The 14703-nt window shown below is 45.4% G+C and overlaps 1 protein-coding gene across 1 annotated transcript in view; it reads right to left on the bottom strand.

Annotated features, from left to right (window-relative positions):
• LOC135895855 (uncharacterized) overlaps window positions 1–14703 on the bottom strand; it is a 56760-nt gene that overhangs the window by 19437 nt on the left and 22620 nt on the right. Inside the window, exons 3-4 of the mRNA XM_070532955.1 lie at window positions 10182–10271; window positions 4386–4490 (exon numbers count right to left, since the gene is read on the bottom strand). Of these exons, the coding sequence (XP_070389056.1) occupies window positions 4386–4490; window positions 10182–10271 (195 nt within the window). The remainder of the gene's footprint in view (window positions 1–4385; window positions 4491–10181; window positions 10272–14703) is intronic.

Genomic DNA, 14703 nt, shown 5'->3' with positions numbered 1-14703 from the left:
GTTCCTCGGTCGCTGCCATACTGCGCAGGCAGTGGCGCCATCTATGGCCAGTCAGCATTCTGGCTTGGTGTTGTATGCCAGGTGCTCCCACGGTCTACTTAATATGACCTGGCGTCTTTTCGGAGGGAAACTGTTATGTGAGATATATGCTGGAATGATATAAGTCGGCATGGCCGGAATTTTAACTGGCGTTGAGGCAGACGGAGCAACCCGCACAATATGTGTGCGCGCATGTTTGAGGCTAAAATCGGCCACGGAGATCAGTAGCGCATTTATGAAATAATATTTCATGAATGGGGCCTTATTCAGTCATTCACACGTTAGTTCTAAGCTCTGGTTTAGCTGTTAGGAGTAGTTACGAAAGATGTGACGATCGTAACAGTGTGGGTACCATTTTGCCGCCGAATAGGTTGTGCTGTTGACTCTGACAAGCGTTCAAAATGTTAGTTATAGAAACATTGCCTGAATACTTATTTTCTTCGACAAAGATTCGGCCCACTACCGAAATAGGTTTGATTAGTAACAACAACATACCGTAAAGTGTGCATCACACTTCCGTAATGGTCGAGCGACCAGCTGCGCACTGTGCGAGCGCCCGAAGCAGCAGTAGGTACCATTGGTTATAGATCCGTTTGTTCTATGTAGCACATGGTCCAAGCATGCGGCATTGCCAGCGAGGTATTATTGCGGCGCTAGGCAGTGATTATTTGTTGTTTTGGTTTGCGAGGTATGAGGATGAAAACTGATTTTATTTTTTGCTTCCTTCTAGTTTTTCTTGTGACGCTTCATTCTTCGGTCTTGTTTGACCCGACCTCTAAGACGCACTCACTCGTGTCGCGGAACTTTTGTGCTCACAAATTTCCTCACAATATACATTTGGATATTACTGCTTTACAAGGCATAAAGGCAAACCCGAAGGTGGAATCTTATGTGTGTCATGCTGGCTTGCCAACCGCAGACATCGCTGTATTGAGCGCCATCGGCCTCGTACAGCATGCTAACGTAGTCATAGCGTAGTGATTTCAGGTCTATTATGCTTTCAAAGCGTCAGAAAGGTACCGATAGCTGACGGTATTATTTGATAACGATTGGTTAGGCATTTTTCCGGATTGAATTAAGTTGGCCTTACACGAGTACCCCTGTGTTTTAGTTGTTACGGCAAGCGTTGAGATAGCGAGAATGTATGTTTTAGTAATGCACACAGACGCCACTGCTCTTCGCTAAGTAAGAAAAAACGATAAAACCTAAACAGTTCACAGCACCTATATACGCCGCGGCTGACGCGCATAGCATGTTTGCGCAGCCAATAAACATTTACACACATTGTTGTTATCGCTGCACCGAAAGGCTACCGAACGGTTGTTCGACAGCGTCGTACAAACTCGCATCATGTAAATTCTATGGACAACGAGCTGAACATCTCCAAATTGTTGCGCGGAACATGATGGCAACACCTTCAAGCAGAGCCGCACAATATAGAGAGGAGGAAAGGGCGCGCAGGAAACCTTGCCTCCTCGCTCAATGAAAGGGTGTATACTCAAAATAAATACCAATGAAATCTATTGGTTTGGATACTCATGGCACCAAGCTGTTTTGTAACTCCCAATTTGTTCTGTTAGAGTAACTCAGAACGGTGACATGCTCAGTGTGCCAAGAATACAGTCCATAAAAGCTTCTGTAGCACTCATTTATCAAATATTGCTAGTCTGATTGGGCGCGGTACGTTCCTGTGGGAGGTGACTACTGTTACTGAATTATGAGATTCGCTGTTAAATGAATCTGACTTGTCTGTGTTTTTTTCGTTAATTCAATATAGGGGACGTTTGCCTTTTATGTGGTGAGAATGTGACCACTGTCGTGAATAAATTGTACACGTTCCCAGAAACGTGAAGATCAAGAGAAGTATTTCAACCGGGAATGGTGGCATTGCCCCTACTCACATAAAAGAAAAAAATTGCAGTCGTATTAACCGAGAAACCATTCGGGTGTAAAATATGTGCGCTAAGTTTCTTGAATAACATCCTACAACTCCAGCGTATTTGTGTTTCACGGAATTACCGAACGAGTTTACATGTGCAGCAGTCAAAGTTCAGTGTAATTAGATTATGTGCGTGCCATATAACAACGCTTCTTATATTTAATAGGCTGTGGCAGCAAACAACGTTTCCATCCGGTGTTACAATGGTGGCATGCAGTGGCTGGAAGTGACATAATGTCAAGATTTTATTTATTTATTTGGTCATACTGTTAACCATCACTTGAGGGTCGTTACAGGGAGGGTCAGTAATTGAATTGTACATAGAACAAACATCGAAGATCATTTGTTGGAGAACATTTGTAACATATATAACATTTGTCAAAGAAACAAAACAACTGCATGCAAGGAACAAATAATAAGCTATACAGTTTGAGCGAAATACTTATAAAAACCAACCTCGAAACAACTCATAGCATTTCTTTGTATTACATCACTGGGTAATTCATTCCACATTTTAATAGCGTCAGGAAAGAAGGAAAAGCGGAATAAGTCTTTTTGATTGCACGAATGTACTGCGTGTTGTTCGTGGTAACCTTTTGTGAAAGAGCGTTAGATAATCATCCTTGTTTATATTCACTTCTGCGTGTAGAACTTGAAAAAGCGATTTTAATCGCTCCTTCTGCCTTCTCGATTCCTGTGGTTCGAAGTTACATATTTTTAACACTTCAATTACCGAGTCACGTCGTCGATATTTGGAGCAGATAAACCCAACTGACATCCTTTGAATTCATTCTAGTTTATGTTTTAAAACCTTTTGATGGGGGCTCCACTCAGCACCAGCGTATTCTAGGCTCGGACGGGTATATATCTCGTATGCAATCAACTTGACTTCTTTTGTCGCCTGGCGCAATTTGCTTTGCAGGTAGCACAACTCGTGCTATGTTGATTGACAAATATTTTCAACATTAGGACGCCAGTTCAAGTTATCTGTTTTGGTTATACCCAAATATTTGAAACGACGTACTTTTACCAGTGTATTATCAGCAATAATAAATGCGAACCAGATCACTTCCTTTCTTTTTGTTATGTGTGCGTAAGTAGTTCTTTAAAAATTAATTTCCATACCCCATTTTTAACACCACAAACTTAAGTTTTGAAGGCACTGGTTGATTTTAAATTGACCTTCCCTGCATGTTACCGGACCATAAATTAGGCAATCATCTGCGGAAAGCTTAATTTTTACAGGTGATTGGACAACCGCTGAGATATCATCAATGTATAGCAGAAAAAGTGTTGGCCCTAGTAGGGAACCCTGCGGCACGTCCGAATACACCTAACAATTTCCCAACATAGTATCTGCCACTCTGACTGCTTGTTGACGATCATTTAAATACGCTCCTATCCATTCGAGAACATCCGCACTAAGACCGACATTGCGAAGCTTGAAAAACAGTTTACTGTGTGAACCTTTCTCAAAAGCATTCGCAATATCTATGCATATAACATCGACTTGTACACAAGCACCTATAGCAACAAAGAAATCATGAATCATTGCGATCAACTGCGTTACAGTTGAAAGCCCACTGCGGAATCCATGCTGAAACGGACATAATAAGTCATCTTGTTCCAAGAATTGTCTGATGTATTTTGCCACTATATGCTCAAATATTTTACAACACACCGATGTGAGAGACACAGGCGTATATTTGCACAACATTTTTCTATTGCCGCTTTCACAGCGCACATTTGGCGCCTTTTCTTTTTTGAAGAAATACTAGGAGAACTGGAGGCTAGCTTCAAGAATACTTGCTGTGAAAGTAATAGTATTCCACACATTTACCTCTGTCACCCTGTCCCATACTTGAAAAACGTTCGATTATCAATGCAGACTGTGCATGACGCTACTAGTAGAAGAATTCTAATGGAAATGTTTAACAGTGCGTAAAAATTGTGCATCAAATTGAGCGAATTCCCATAGGCGCTCAAGAGAGTTAAACATTCACGTGGCGTGGTGCAGCATGGCGTGGCTTCCTTAGAAAACTTGAACTTACGAAGAGTTAGTCTCTGCAGTCAGTAAAAAAGCACACAACCACGTTGGTCGCAGGCGCTACTGCCCTAAAATCCGAGTACCATGGTGCTGGCTCAAAGTTCTGGAAATATTGCACTTTTCCTCAATCATTACGGCGCGGCATGCTTCTGCAAATCATACCACATTAAGCTGTCACAGAAAACAGAGTTGTGTTCATAATTATTACAACGCAATATACGAACACTCAGACGAGACATTACATGACATGATCATGCACTGTCCTTTCGTGACTCCAATTCGTCTTAGGAGTTTGTGCTGAAATAATAATAAGCCGATTGCAACTCGCCCGATTCCCCGTTCTCTTAAAGTAGTACTGACCAATTGACTTCACATCTGGATCAATGTCATCACGGCAAAGCCACTTGTTGTCGGTCAAGCTCATGATGCGTGGGCACAACACCTTCGCGCATGAATCGGGAAGATCTGCACAAAAATAATTATTCAGATAGGGTGATATGGCAAATTGAAGGGCTAATAAGCCTGATAATTTGTTTGTAACTATTAGGGCGTGAGTAAGCATCTAATGACTTGCAACAGAGAGGCATATAAAGTGACAAAGTTTGTTTAAAAATGTTGACAGTATTTTTAGCATACGCTAAAGGTGATCAAGGCGAAAGCCTGTGCGCTAACGAGACATTCATTAAATTAATTTCACATTCTCATTCGAATGAGTTGCTTTTTCCTGCCACTGCTTTTTTCTTTACTTGTTGTTCCCTTGTTCTTATTTTCGGTTGCCTAGATATCGCCACTGATTCTGCGTAGTTAATCGCACGTTAAAACGGTTGTGGGAAGTCTATGAAGACCATTAGGACGCACAGGCCGGTTCACTGAATGAATTTTTTTTATTTGAAAAATATAATAGATGAGGTAGATGTATAGGTTTGTATACAGGGGTTTCAGCGGGCACTCTCAAAAATGTTTAAAAATTGCCTGAGGCAGATAGCACAATTATAATTAATGAGCTGGTCTACTCGAATGGTGGACATTACTTAAAGAGGTAGAAATTCATAATGAAATAATTAGCCGAAAACCACTATATCAGTATTTAACTGATTACATTATGGCCCGTATTGCTGTTTACAAATTATAGCCGTGGAGTTCGCAAGGCGGATGCGCTTGGAACGAATTCTCAGGATGACACCAGTTTGCTATATTATTTCCCGAACTTGCTATATTATTTCCCGAACTTTGCGGAGAAATGCATTGGCGTTCTACTTAGGTACTTCATAAAACGCCGTTTTGTGCATGAAATCACAATGACAACTGGAACGCCAGTGCCTTTCTCCGCGAAATTAGGGAATTATTATAGCAAAAGTGGTGTCACCCTGAAAATTCCTACCAAGTGGATCCGCCTTGCGAACTCCAGGGCTAGAATTTGTAAATTGCAACGTAAGCCACAAGAAAATTGGCTAAAAACTTAATTAGTCAATGTTGGTTAACTAGTAGATTATGCATTTCAACCTTTTTGAGCAAGTAATATCCGCCTCTTCGAGTAGACTAGCTCATGGAATAGAATCGTGCTACCTGTCGCAGGCAACCTTTAAAATTTTTTGAAAGTGTTCGCCTGAAACAACCAGTATAGGGAGCCTTATACTTTCTTGTAGCGATGGCAGAATAAAAGCGACACAGAAAGCCAGCTCGATAAGCACATAGCGCTCACTTTGAACAACAGATTTATTTCCAGTTCTCGCAGGCGCACTTACCCTCCTCAAGACGTCAAAAGACGAGTGCACATTCACCGGCAAATGTGAATAAAACCGTGACACCAGAGAGAGAGAGAATCAGCTTTTGTACTGAGCCCTTAGTGACGGTTGGTGCGTGCTGGCACCAGATGGGGTGGAACCTTTTTCTCAGGTCCCATATGCGTCCAGCAGTTCCTGGCCCCTAGCCGCCAGCGCGAGCTGGGTCGGTAGGTCGGCGCTGGACAACAAGGTCTCCCATCGCTCGGGGGAGTTGGGGCTGGGGAGGGTGGGGGGTAGGGATGGTGGGGGGTTCTGGAGCTTAGTGCACTCTGCAAGGATGTGCGCTAGAGTGCTTTTTGACCGTCTGCAAAAAGGGCATGAAGTGTCATGCTCTGTTGGGAACATCTTGTGCAAGAGCAAGGGATGCGCTAGCGACCCCGCTTGCGTGCGTCGCACGATCGTTTGCTGCATTCGCCTGAGTTGCGGATGCGGACGGGGAAGCCTAAATCTGCCGCTTCTGTACATTTGCGTGATTTCTTTGTAGCTTGTCACGGGGTGCGGTAGCTCTGGCTCGTCCTCGGCCTGGATTGACAGTTCTCTGGCATAGTGGTCGGCGAGTGCGTTGCCTTCCACTTGCGAGTGATACGGGGCCCACACGAGCTCAACGGCCCTTCCCGGTGATTTGCATTTGTTGAGGATCGCTAGTGCCGTGGGAGAGATGTTCCCCTTGCGGTAGTTTGTGTAGGCGGTCTGGGAGTCTGCGACCACGGTCCTCATTCCCGGTTGTGCGAGTGCGAGGGCCACGGCCACTTCTTCTGCTTCGGCTGTATTCGTCTGTAGTTTGTAGACGTCTGTAGTTCGGCTTCGGCTGTAGTTTGCGGTGGCTGCTCGAAAATATCAGCGGGGTGTAACCCCTCGGAAGGTTCAAAACGCCGCCAAAACGCACCATTAGCGAAGAAGAGTTAGTAGTGTTTGCAGATACGTGCCGAAAGCACTAGACAACGTTATACTGTCACGCACTGGGAGGCGTCACGCACCTCCGAGTATCCAGCGCCAGAGAAATTGGCGAGCACCAAGCTTCTTTTCCGAAATTTCATTTCGGAACACGACTGTCTCTGGCTATTCCGCAAGAGATTCAGTTTTCTCCGGCATATGATTGCATCATGAATGCGTACACGTCACTTTCGCGTGGTGAGTTTTCGCGGCTTTGTTACGTCCTATGACAGACAGGCGAAATTTGCGCAGCCCGAAAACGTTTGCGCATTACCACGAATAATCTCAAAAAAAGAAAGGGTAGAATGTGAAATAGTTATTTTCCTTGTGTTCGGTCTAATCATGCACAGCCAATGCGTACGCGTGATATCAGATGGGGCATTTTCGCTGTTGTCGTGATGTGCCGCGAAAACGGCGAAGTGGGTGTGGCCCCACAAAAATGTGGACCAATCGTGGGGTGCTAATGGTAAAAATGTAATAGAAACAGCTTGGAAGAACGTGACGTTACAGCGATCCTGATCCTCCCCCTCTCGCTACAGAGCTCTCTTGAACGGTCATTTGAAGCGGCACACTTCTAAAGCGGAGCTTTCCTTTTCTTACTTTTTTTTGCGAACCCTCTCAGACTTTCCCAACCGTTATGGCTGACTGGCTGCCTTTGCGAATAGCTCGCGCCAAGGACGTTATCGTTACTGCCCTTACATGTGTCTAGCCTGCTGGCCTTCTTGTCTGCGGAACTACTCAATGATAAAATAAATAATACCTAAATATCCTCATTGGAACCTCATTACTCATTACTTGCTTGGTAGGAAGCAGGGAATGGGGGTAAATTTGAAACCATAATTAATGTTGCGAGCGCAACACATGCCTTACTTTCAACTTCATCATCTTTGCATTTCACCACCCGTCGTACATCTTCATATGTATATCACCCGCAGCACAGCTGGATCTTCGTGGCAGTAGCTCGAGCTCGGCTGGAATAAAGTGGCTCCTTACATGTGGTAGAAGTGCTTTGCTCTATACGGCTGAAATGTACATCGCTCACGTTGGAGCCAAACCAGAAAAAATATTCTATTCTGCGCAGGCCGAAGGTATTTTGCCACTATAACATAATATAAAAAAATGCAAATTGGTCACATAACATCAAGTTGACCCTCACTGCCTGGAAAATGGGAAGTAAAAGGAAGTCAAAAGAAGACAGAAGACAATGAAAGTCGGAGAGTAAGGCGAAGACTGAAGAGAAGAATAGGAAAAGGCAACTATACCGATTGTCCCCGGGCTGGTCATGCCGCGGGTACCACCTACATGAAGCGGGTACCATCTACGTGTTGCACCTCCGCCAAGGGCCATAAAAGTCCTAACACCCGGCATTGGCTCAAGCATCAGGATCCGCTTTTGCCCGGACACAGCTACGCCACACTTGGCTCGCGGGAGGTTCCTACCCCAATGTGCACGGGTCCGTGGTGTCACAACACACTAAACGCCTACTGACACAGAACCCGCTCTGGGGCTCAAGCGCTATCAGTAATCGACCGGAAGTGAGCGCGCACTGGCGCACGTTTCTTGTAGGTGGAAACCGCCATTTCTCGTGAGGTAGGGTAGGCGTAGCATAATTGCAACCATAGCATAAGTTTAGCGTGGTTACAGGCTAGTTGAACGTTCAATACCAGTCAAAATTAGCGAGATCCAACGGCTACGACAACGACAAGGAGTGTGGCGAAAGCATCACTCCGACGGTGAGTGGACGCGATCGAGCGTTAGCACACAACGGTCGGATTCTTCCGGTAGTGGGCAATTTTTATGGAAATTCTCAGCGAATATTTTCGAGTAATTAAGCCTGTTTACTAAACTGCGTCAATTAATACACACAGTAACAGCAGCATGAAGCTAATCGATCTGAAGTGCCTTCTTGATTTATCTCAGCTAATAGCTAATTGCCGTCTATGCATAAGATTACTGCATATGATGACGTATGTAAGCCGCCGACATCTTGGAAACGGGAGAGGAGGAGGCCTCTATTTAAAAGATAATGGTTGAGAAAAATTAGCAGGGAGCTTTTGAGCTCCACGCACAGCGCACGACTGCAAAGTTTGGCTGAGATCTTCACAGCAGCGCATGCTATCCGTGGAATGCGTTCTTCTAAAAACGAATTCTGTATTCATCCGTCCGCTCATCTGGTGGTCGCTTGTACGGCGAAAACACCTTAGGCGCAACCACATGCGCATGCGCGAAAAAATAGAAAGAGAGAGAGGCGCGCGATTAGCCAACACCACATACATAGCACACGGCCTGTTTACTCTGATCCATGACATCACGCTACCTGGCACAAAATTTTCATTGACAAGGCTGGCATGATGAAAGCGGTGACATCAAAATCACTGTTACCTACTCGGCGGCATCCACATTAGACTCTATGGCAGTGGGGCCAGGTAACATGACGTTATGGAACGGAATGAAAAGGCTTTGTGCTGTGAATGTGGTGATGGATTAGTTGCACCAGTAGTGACGTCGTTACCCTCCGTAGTAGCCAAGCGCGCGCGCAGCAGCTCCTCTCTGGCTACGAAATGGGTAGGGCACGCGCCATAGGTGCTCCTTAAGAGCAGTGAGTTCTCGATCGGCAACGCCGCGAGCAGAACTGAGAACGAGTTCGTCTACGCCGAGCCGATGCTGCAGCCCGGACGAGAACAGGCTCATACAGCCGAGGGTAAGGAGCAACTGCGTACCGAGGATCCGGCAGTAGTTTAAGGAACAGTCGGGATTAACCGAGTGTTAAACTTTTGGGCCGCACTTTGCAGCTTCGCTGGCTAACTATTGGTACGGAGTATTTGGGCGGTGATTTTTTTACCAAGTACGAAGGGTGGTTCAAGGCCTCTTCAAGACAAATAAGGAAGCGTTTATGTGGAACTCTCACGCAAATGCAGATTGTGGCCGCATTGGAAAGCCTACTTTATCCCCTATATTCTTTATTAAAATAATTCTGAGAAACATCGACTAAATCCAGGTACTCAAATGACTGAAACTAATATAAGAAGTACCAAACGGAAATTTGTACAAATAATATGCTTTACCAGAGACATATTAAGCCTGTCTTCTTATCCTGCCCTTGTTACTTTTGGAAAAGCCTCAGCGACTTAGTTTATACCAATGAAATAAAGTGGGTGTTGCTCAATTCTATGAACATAGTGGACAGATGATAACATTCGGAGTGAAATTCTTACGTCTACAAATCGAGACAAGTGCCTTTTAGTCTCAGAGTACCCGCTGTTCATACGCTCAAGCATTCTCTCTTTCTCTATATGGGCATGTTTTTTTTCTCTATGGTGAGCTTACCTGAGACATTAAGGCAAAATAAGTATTTTTTGTGGTTAGTAAAACCCATTAGTTTCAAGGTCTCTCATTATCATGCCTGACTTCGCTTTTTTTGCATGACGCAGACACTCACCTGGATCTGGTCCTGCTTTACTAATATACGTGTTTAAAACCCGGTCCTTGTTTGCAGGACACACGTCTTGAAAGCACAATGGCCGGCAGTCTGTAATAAATACAGGTAATGTGTCTGAGCAGATTCCTTTCCAGGAGAGAAGTATACCATTACAGCCATAACATTCAGAGCGTTTTCATATGTAGAGGATGAGCACAGCTTCAGTCAACCATCGCTAGACTCCAGTAGCGCTGCTCTGCAATGCGTTCGGCAGCTGGAAATTACTGTGTTCCTTTTACCAGCACAAACGTACTCAAGAATGTACTGTCGAGATATAGAGCACGAAATCACAGCCAGTTAAAGAACATAGAAAAGCAAGGCACGAAACCAGCTTTGTCTGAAAACTTCACAACTAAAGTCCTACTTGTAGCTCTTTAAGAACAAAAACAACAAATTATGTAAAACAAGTACACCAGACTTGTGTGATCTTCCAGAATCAGAGCGCAACTTTTAGCGACACAATTTCTGTAGACTGCTTAAGTAAACAACTTAAATAGCCTGTTAATTATACTGCGCGCATTGAAACGTTGCCTGTATATGACTCAGAACACGCGTGACGGCAGAATGAAAGCCAACGTATATCGCTTTTGTGATGCCGTAATAACGATGGTACACAAGTGCACATGAAACATAATAGGTACATTAGGCGCAATGTTCCCCGTATTTCAACCAAGTATGAAGCCGCTACCACTCTCAGATCTTTGAAGACAGTGAGCTAACACTATACGCACCATGTTTAACGCCTAAATATAGACAGAACAAGGTATTGGGTATAGAACTCCGAAGCTCATATTTCGACCAGTAATCTTTCACTTCCGCCATATATTACACCTGTAATGGCACACGCACTGGACACATAATCACAGATTGCTAACCGAGTGCCTCATACACTTCCCTACAGATAATGGGGAACATTGTGTATAATGAGTGTATACCGCGGCTTCGAAATATTAGCAGAATCTTTCAAAGCGTCATAAGTGGCGATTTAATAGTTAACCTTGTTCATTTAACCTTTCTTGCACATGAGCCAGATTATTCAATCCATTTTCTCCATACTTTATGGCGAAAACAGTGGCCCGTGTAGTCATTCCACGACCGCAGAATAGATTCGACGTCTTTAGTAGAATAACCTTATGACGCTCTAGAACATCTACTTGAGTAAGCTATCGCAAAAACCATACATTAAAAACAAGCTTAGAAGTTTGGCTACACATCCCACAAAATTGAACCCTAGATTATCAACAAAATACGAATGAGGTTTCTGATTTAGCTAACCACTCACACCGCAGGTGGCTTGTATGCCGCAGGGAAATGAGGGAAAACAAGGAGCTAAGTAAGTATTCGCAAAAGCTCTTGCTTGAAGATTCGGGATGCTCCTATAGCCGCCTAAAGTCGCGTATATAGTCCGACGTAGCGTGAGCACGTGCGCATTCACACGCTACGTCACATTGGTGAGAACAACGTCTAAAGGTGGACGCACTGGCGCAGCCAACGTAACCGGACGCGGTCAACGCGCTCCGACGTGCCCGCCGTGACGATGGCTCTTAATCCATGCGTGTGTTGCTCACGCCGACTGCGCCTACCCGCAATGCATTGCGCGAAGAAAAATTCCACGAGCAATTGCGATGCCATCTATTGCTGAATTTGGGCGCAGCTCTATATGTTCAACATAGTGGTTAGCCGGGCTCGTTGGTACAAACACATCCTTCAGCAAACAGCGCAAAAATGGGCCACGGGAGAGGAAAGCACGGCACAGGTGCCCACAGGCGCACAAAACACAGGCACACAAACATATTGCCTGTGTCGCATGCTCCGTTCATGTGCCCTGTTTTTGCACTGTTTGCTGAAGTATGTGCTCTATACGCGTTGCCTTTCCCAATATATAAGCTGGCGCGTACTATCTGTCTGGCACGGCATGTTACAAGCGGAGCGAAGTTTGGTGCGACTGCCTGGCTAATCGGGAGATCGCGAGTGACAGCACCGAGGTGATGACTGAGCGCGATTCAATGTAGCCACCACAGACCACGACTCATGCAGCACTTTGTTTCCATACAGTAGACGTGCACTTCTCTGGTGTCATCTCGTAGCCATTGCCGACGAGGCACTACACATTTCTTCTCACGCTGATATATACACTCCTCTTCCTTGCGCTTTCGTCGCTATCGCCATCTTTTCTGCCCCGCTGCGCTGCGCTGCGCGTTCGCTCAGTTACGAAGGACAATATCGATGCAAGCCGCAGGATCTGTGCCCTATAAGGGCGCCCACGCTGCTTCGCCGATGGTCGGAGATCCCTCTAGTCGCAGGCACCTGTTCAAAGTGGCGCTCTGGTTCGGGATCGTTCTGTGCATGCTCCGATGAGAGCAGCCGACGGCGCGCGCGTCGAAATGTGGAGGAAATGGCGATCCGGCTGGCGCAGCACAAGCCTCGCAGCGTTACGGGCCGCAAGTAAGCCGCAACCTTCCCGCTTGTCGCCAGTAGCTACGTATCAGTAGAATACTGCTCTGAACACTCTCGCCACCGCGAGTGGTGGTCACGAAGCGGCGTTCATTAGACGATTGCTGGTCGAGCGGGGACTAAAATATTGGTGCCACTATCGCTGGTAAATCTTAACAGCATAACATAAGAACCATACCTGACCACAAAATCCTGTCGCAGCACAGCCAAAGCTGCGCAACCGCGCACGCACGTGTGGAGCTTCTGCTCTTGTGTTTATGAGCCAAGTGGTGCGCACGTATGCCTGGCGGTTTACACATCATCATCATCATCATCATCATCAGCTTGGTTACGCCCACTGCAGGGCAAAGGCCTCTCCCATACTTCTCCAACAACCCCGGTCATGTACTAATTGTGGCCATGCCGTGCCTGCAAACTTCTTAATCTCATCCGCCCACCTAACTTTCTGCCGCCCCCTGCTACGCTTCCCTTCCCTTGGGATCCAGTCCGTAACCCTTAATGACCATCGGTTATCTTCCCTCCTCATTACATGTCCTGCCCATGCCCATTTCTTTTTCTTGATTTCATCTAAGATGTCATTAACTCGCGTTTGTTCCCTCACCCAATCTGTTCTTTTCTTATCCCTTAACGTTACACCTATCATTCTTCTTTCCATAGCTCGTTTCGTCGTCCTCAATTTGAGTAGAACCCTTTTCGTAAGCCTCCAGGTTTCTGCCCCATAGGTGAGTGCTGGTAAGACAGCTATTATATACTTTTCTCTTGAGGGATAATGGCAACCTGCTGTTCATGATCTGAGAATGCCTGCCAAATGCTCCCCAGCCCATTCTTATTCTTCTGATTATTTCCTTCTCATGATCCGGATCCGCCGTCACTACCTGCCCCAAGTAGGTGTATTCCCTTACGACTTCCAGTGCCTCGCTGCCTATTGTAAATTGCTGTTCTCCACCGAGACTGTTAAGCATTACCTTAGTTTTCTGCAGATTAATTTTTAGACCCACTCTTCTGCTTTGCCTCTCCAGGTCAGTGAGCATGCAGGCCGGGCAGGCCGCCATTGGAATATGAACCTGGCAACGTTTAACGCTAGAACGTTATCTAGTGAGGCGAGTCTAGCAGTGCTATTGGAGGAATTAGAGGGCGGTTTACACAGGGAGGTCTTAAACAATCATTTGTTTGCAAGACCAGGGGAGGTAATCTGTAAGAGTCCACCTAGTGGACATATCCATTACTTCTGCTGCTGAAGTTCTGGTTGGCTATGGCGTCTCGCTGGAGCGGATGCGCAGCCCAGCGCAGCCAATCAGAACTTCAACAGCAGACGAAACGGACTTGTCCACTAGGTGGACTCTTACAGAATACCTCCCCAGGAAAGCCAGACACGAACAACAGACAGTGAGAAAACTAGAAACAGCAGAAAAGAAATTTCTTTTCTTAACCAATATTTTTATTCCTTGAGAAACAAATCTTGAAATAACAAGAAAAAAATCTAACGTTCACAGTAACTTTAGCGTGTACTAACGAGTATCAAGACGAGAGCCTGCACGCTCACAAGACACTCAGAGTTACTCGACATCCTTATTTGACTGAGTTTTACTTGCAATTTTTTCTCCCAGCAAAGGCCATGGGTTCGCGTGCCTTTATTAACTATTTCCTAATTACCTCTGTCTTATTTCGTTTCGCCTTTATTCACACCAAAATCGTGGGTGCGGCCATCGATGGTGGTATCATCAATTTTCTGCCATTCAATTTTGGTTCCACCACTGATCGAGGGTACGACTCCCACCAGAGATTGTGGGTTCGAGTAACTTAATTACTTTGCTTGAAATAACACCAAAGATCGTGGGTTCGACAATCAGTGGTTACACTATCAATTTTCCTGCAGAAAGCTCACCTCGAGACGCTCGCCCGTGCGCATTGCCCGGCTAATGAGAGGAGGCTAGATCTATAAAGTTGTTGATTCTAGATGTTGGCATTGTTCACTGGGATGTAATTAGAACGGTAAGAAGCACACTGTAAAAGGGTATGGCATATGCTC

Source organism: Dermacentor albipictus, chromosome 2 (genome assembly GCF_038994185.2).
Source record: "Dermacentor albipictus isolate Rhodes 1998 colony chromosome 2, USDA_Dalb.pri_finalv2, whole genome shotgun sequence".
Classification (NCBI taxonomy): domain Eukaryota; kingdom Metazoa; phylum Arthropoda; class Arachnida; order Ixodida; family Ixodidae; genus Dermacentor; species Dermacentor albipictus.
The sequence above is the reverse complement of the archived record's forward strand: the minus strand, read 5'-3'. Positions and strand labels throughout refer to the sequence as shown.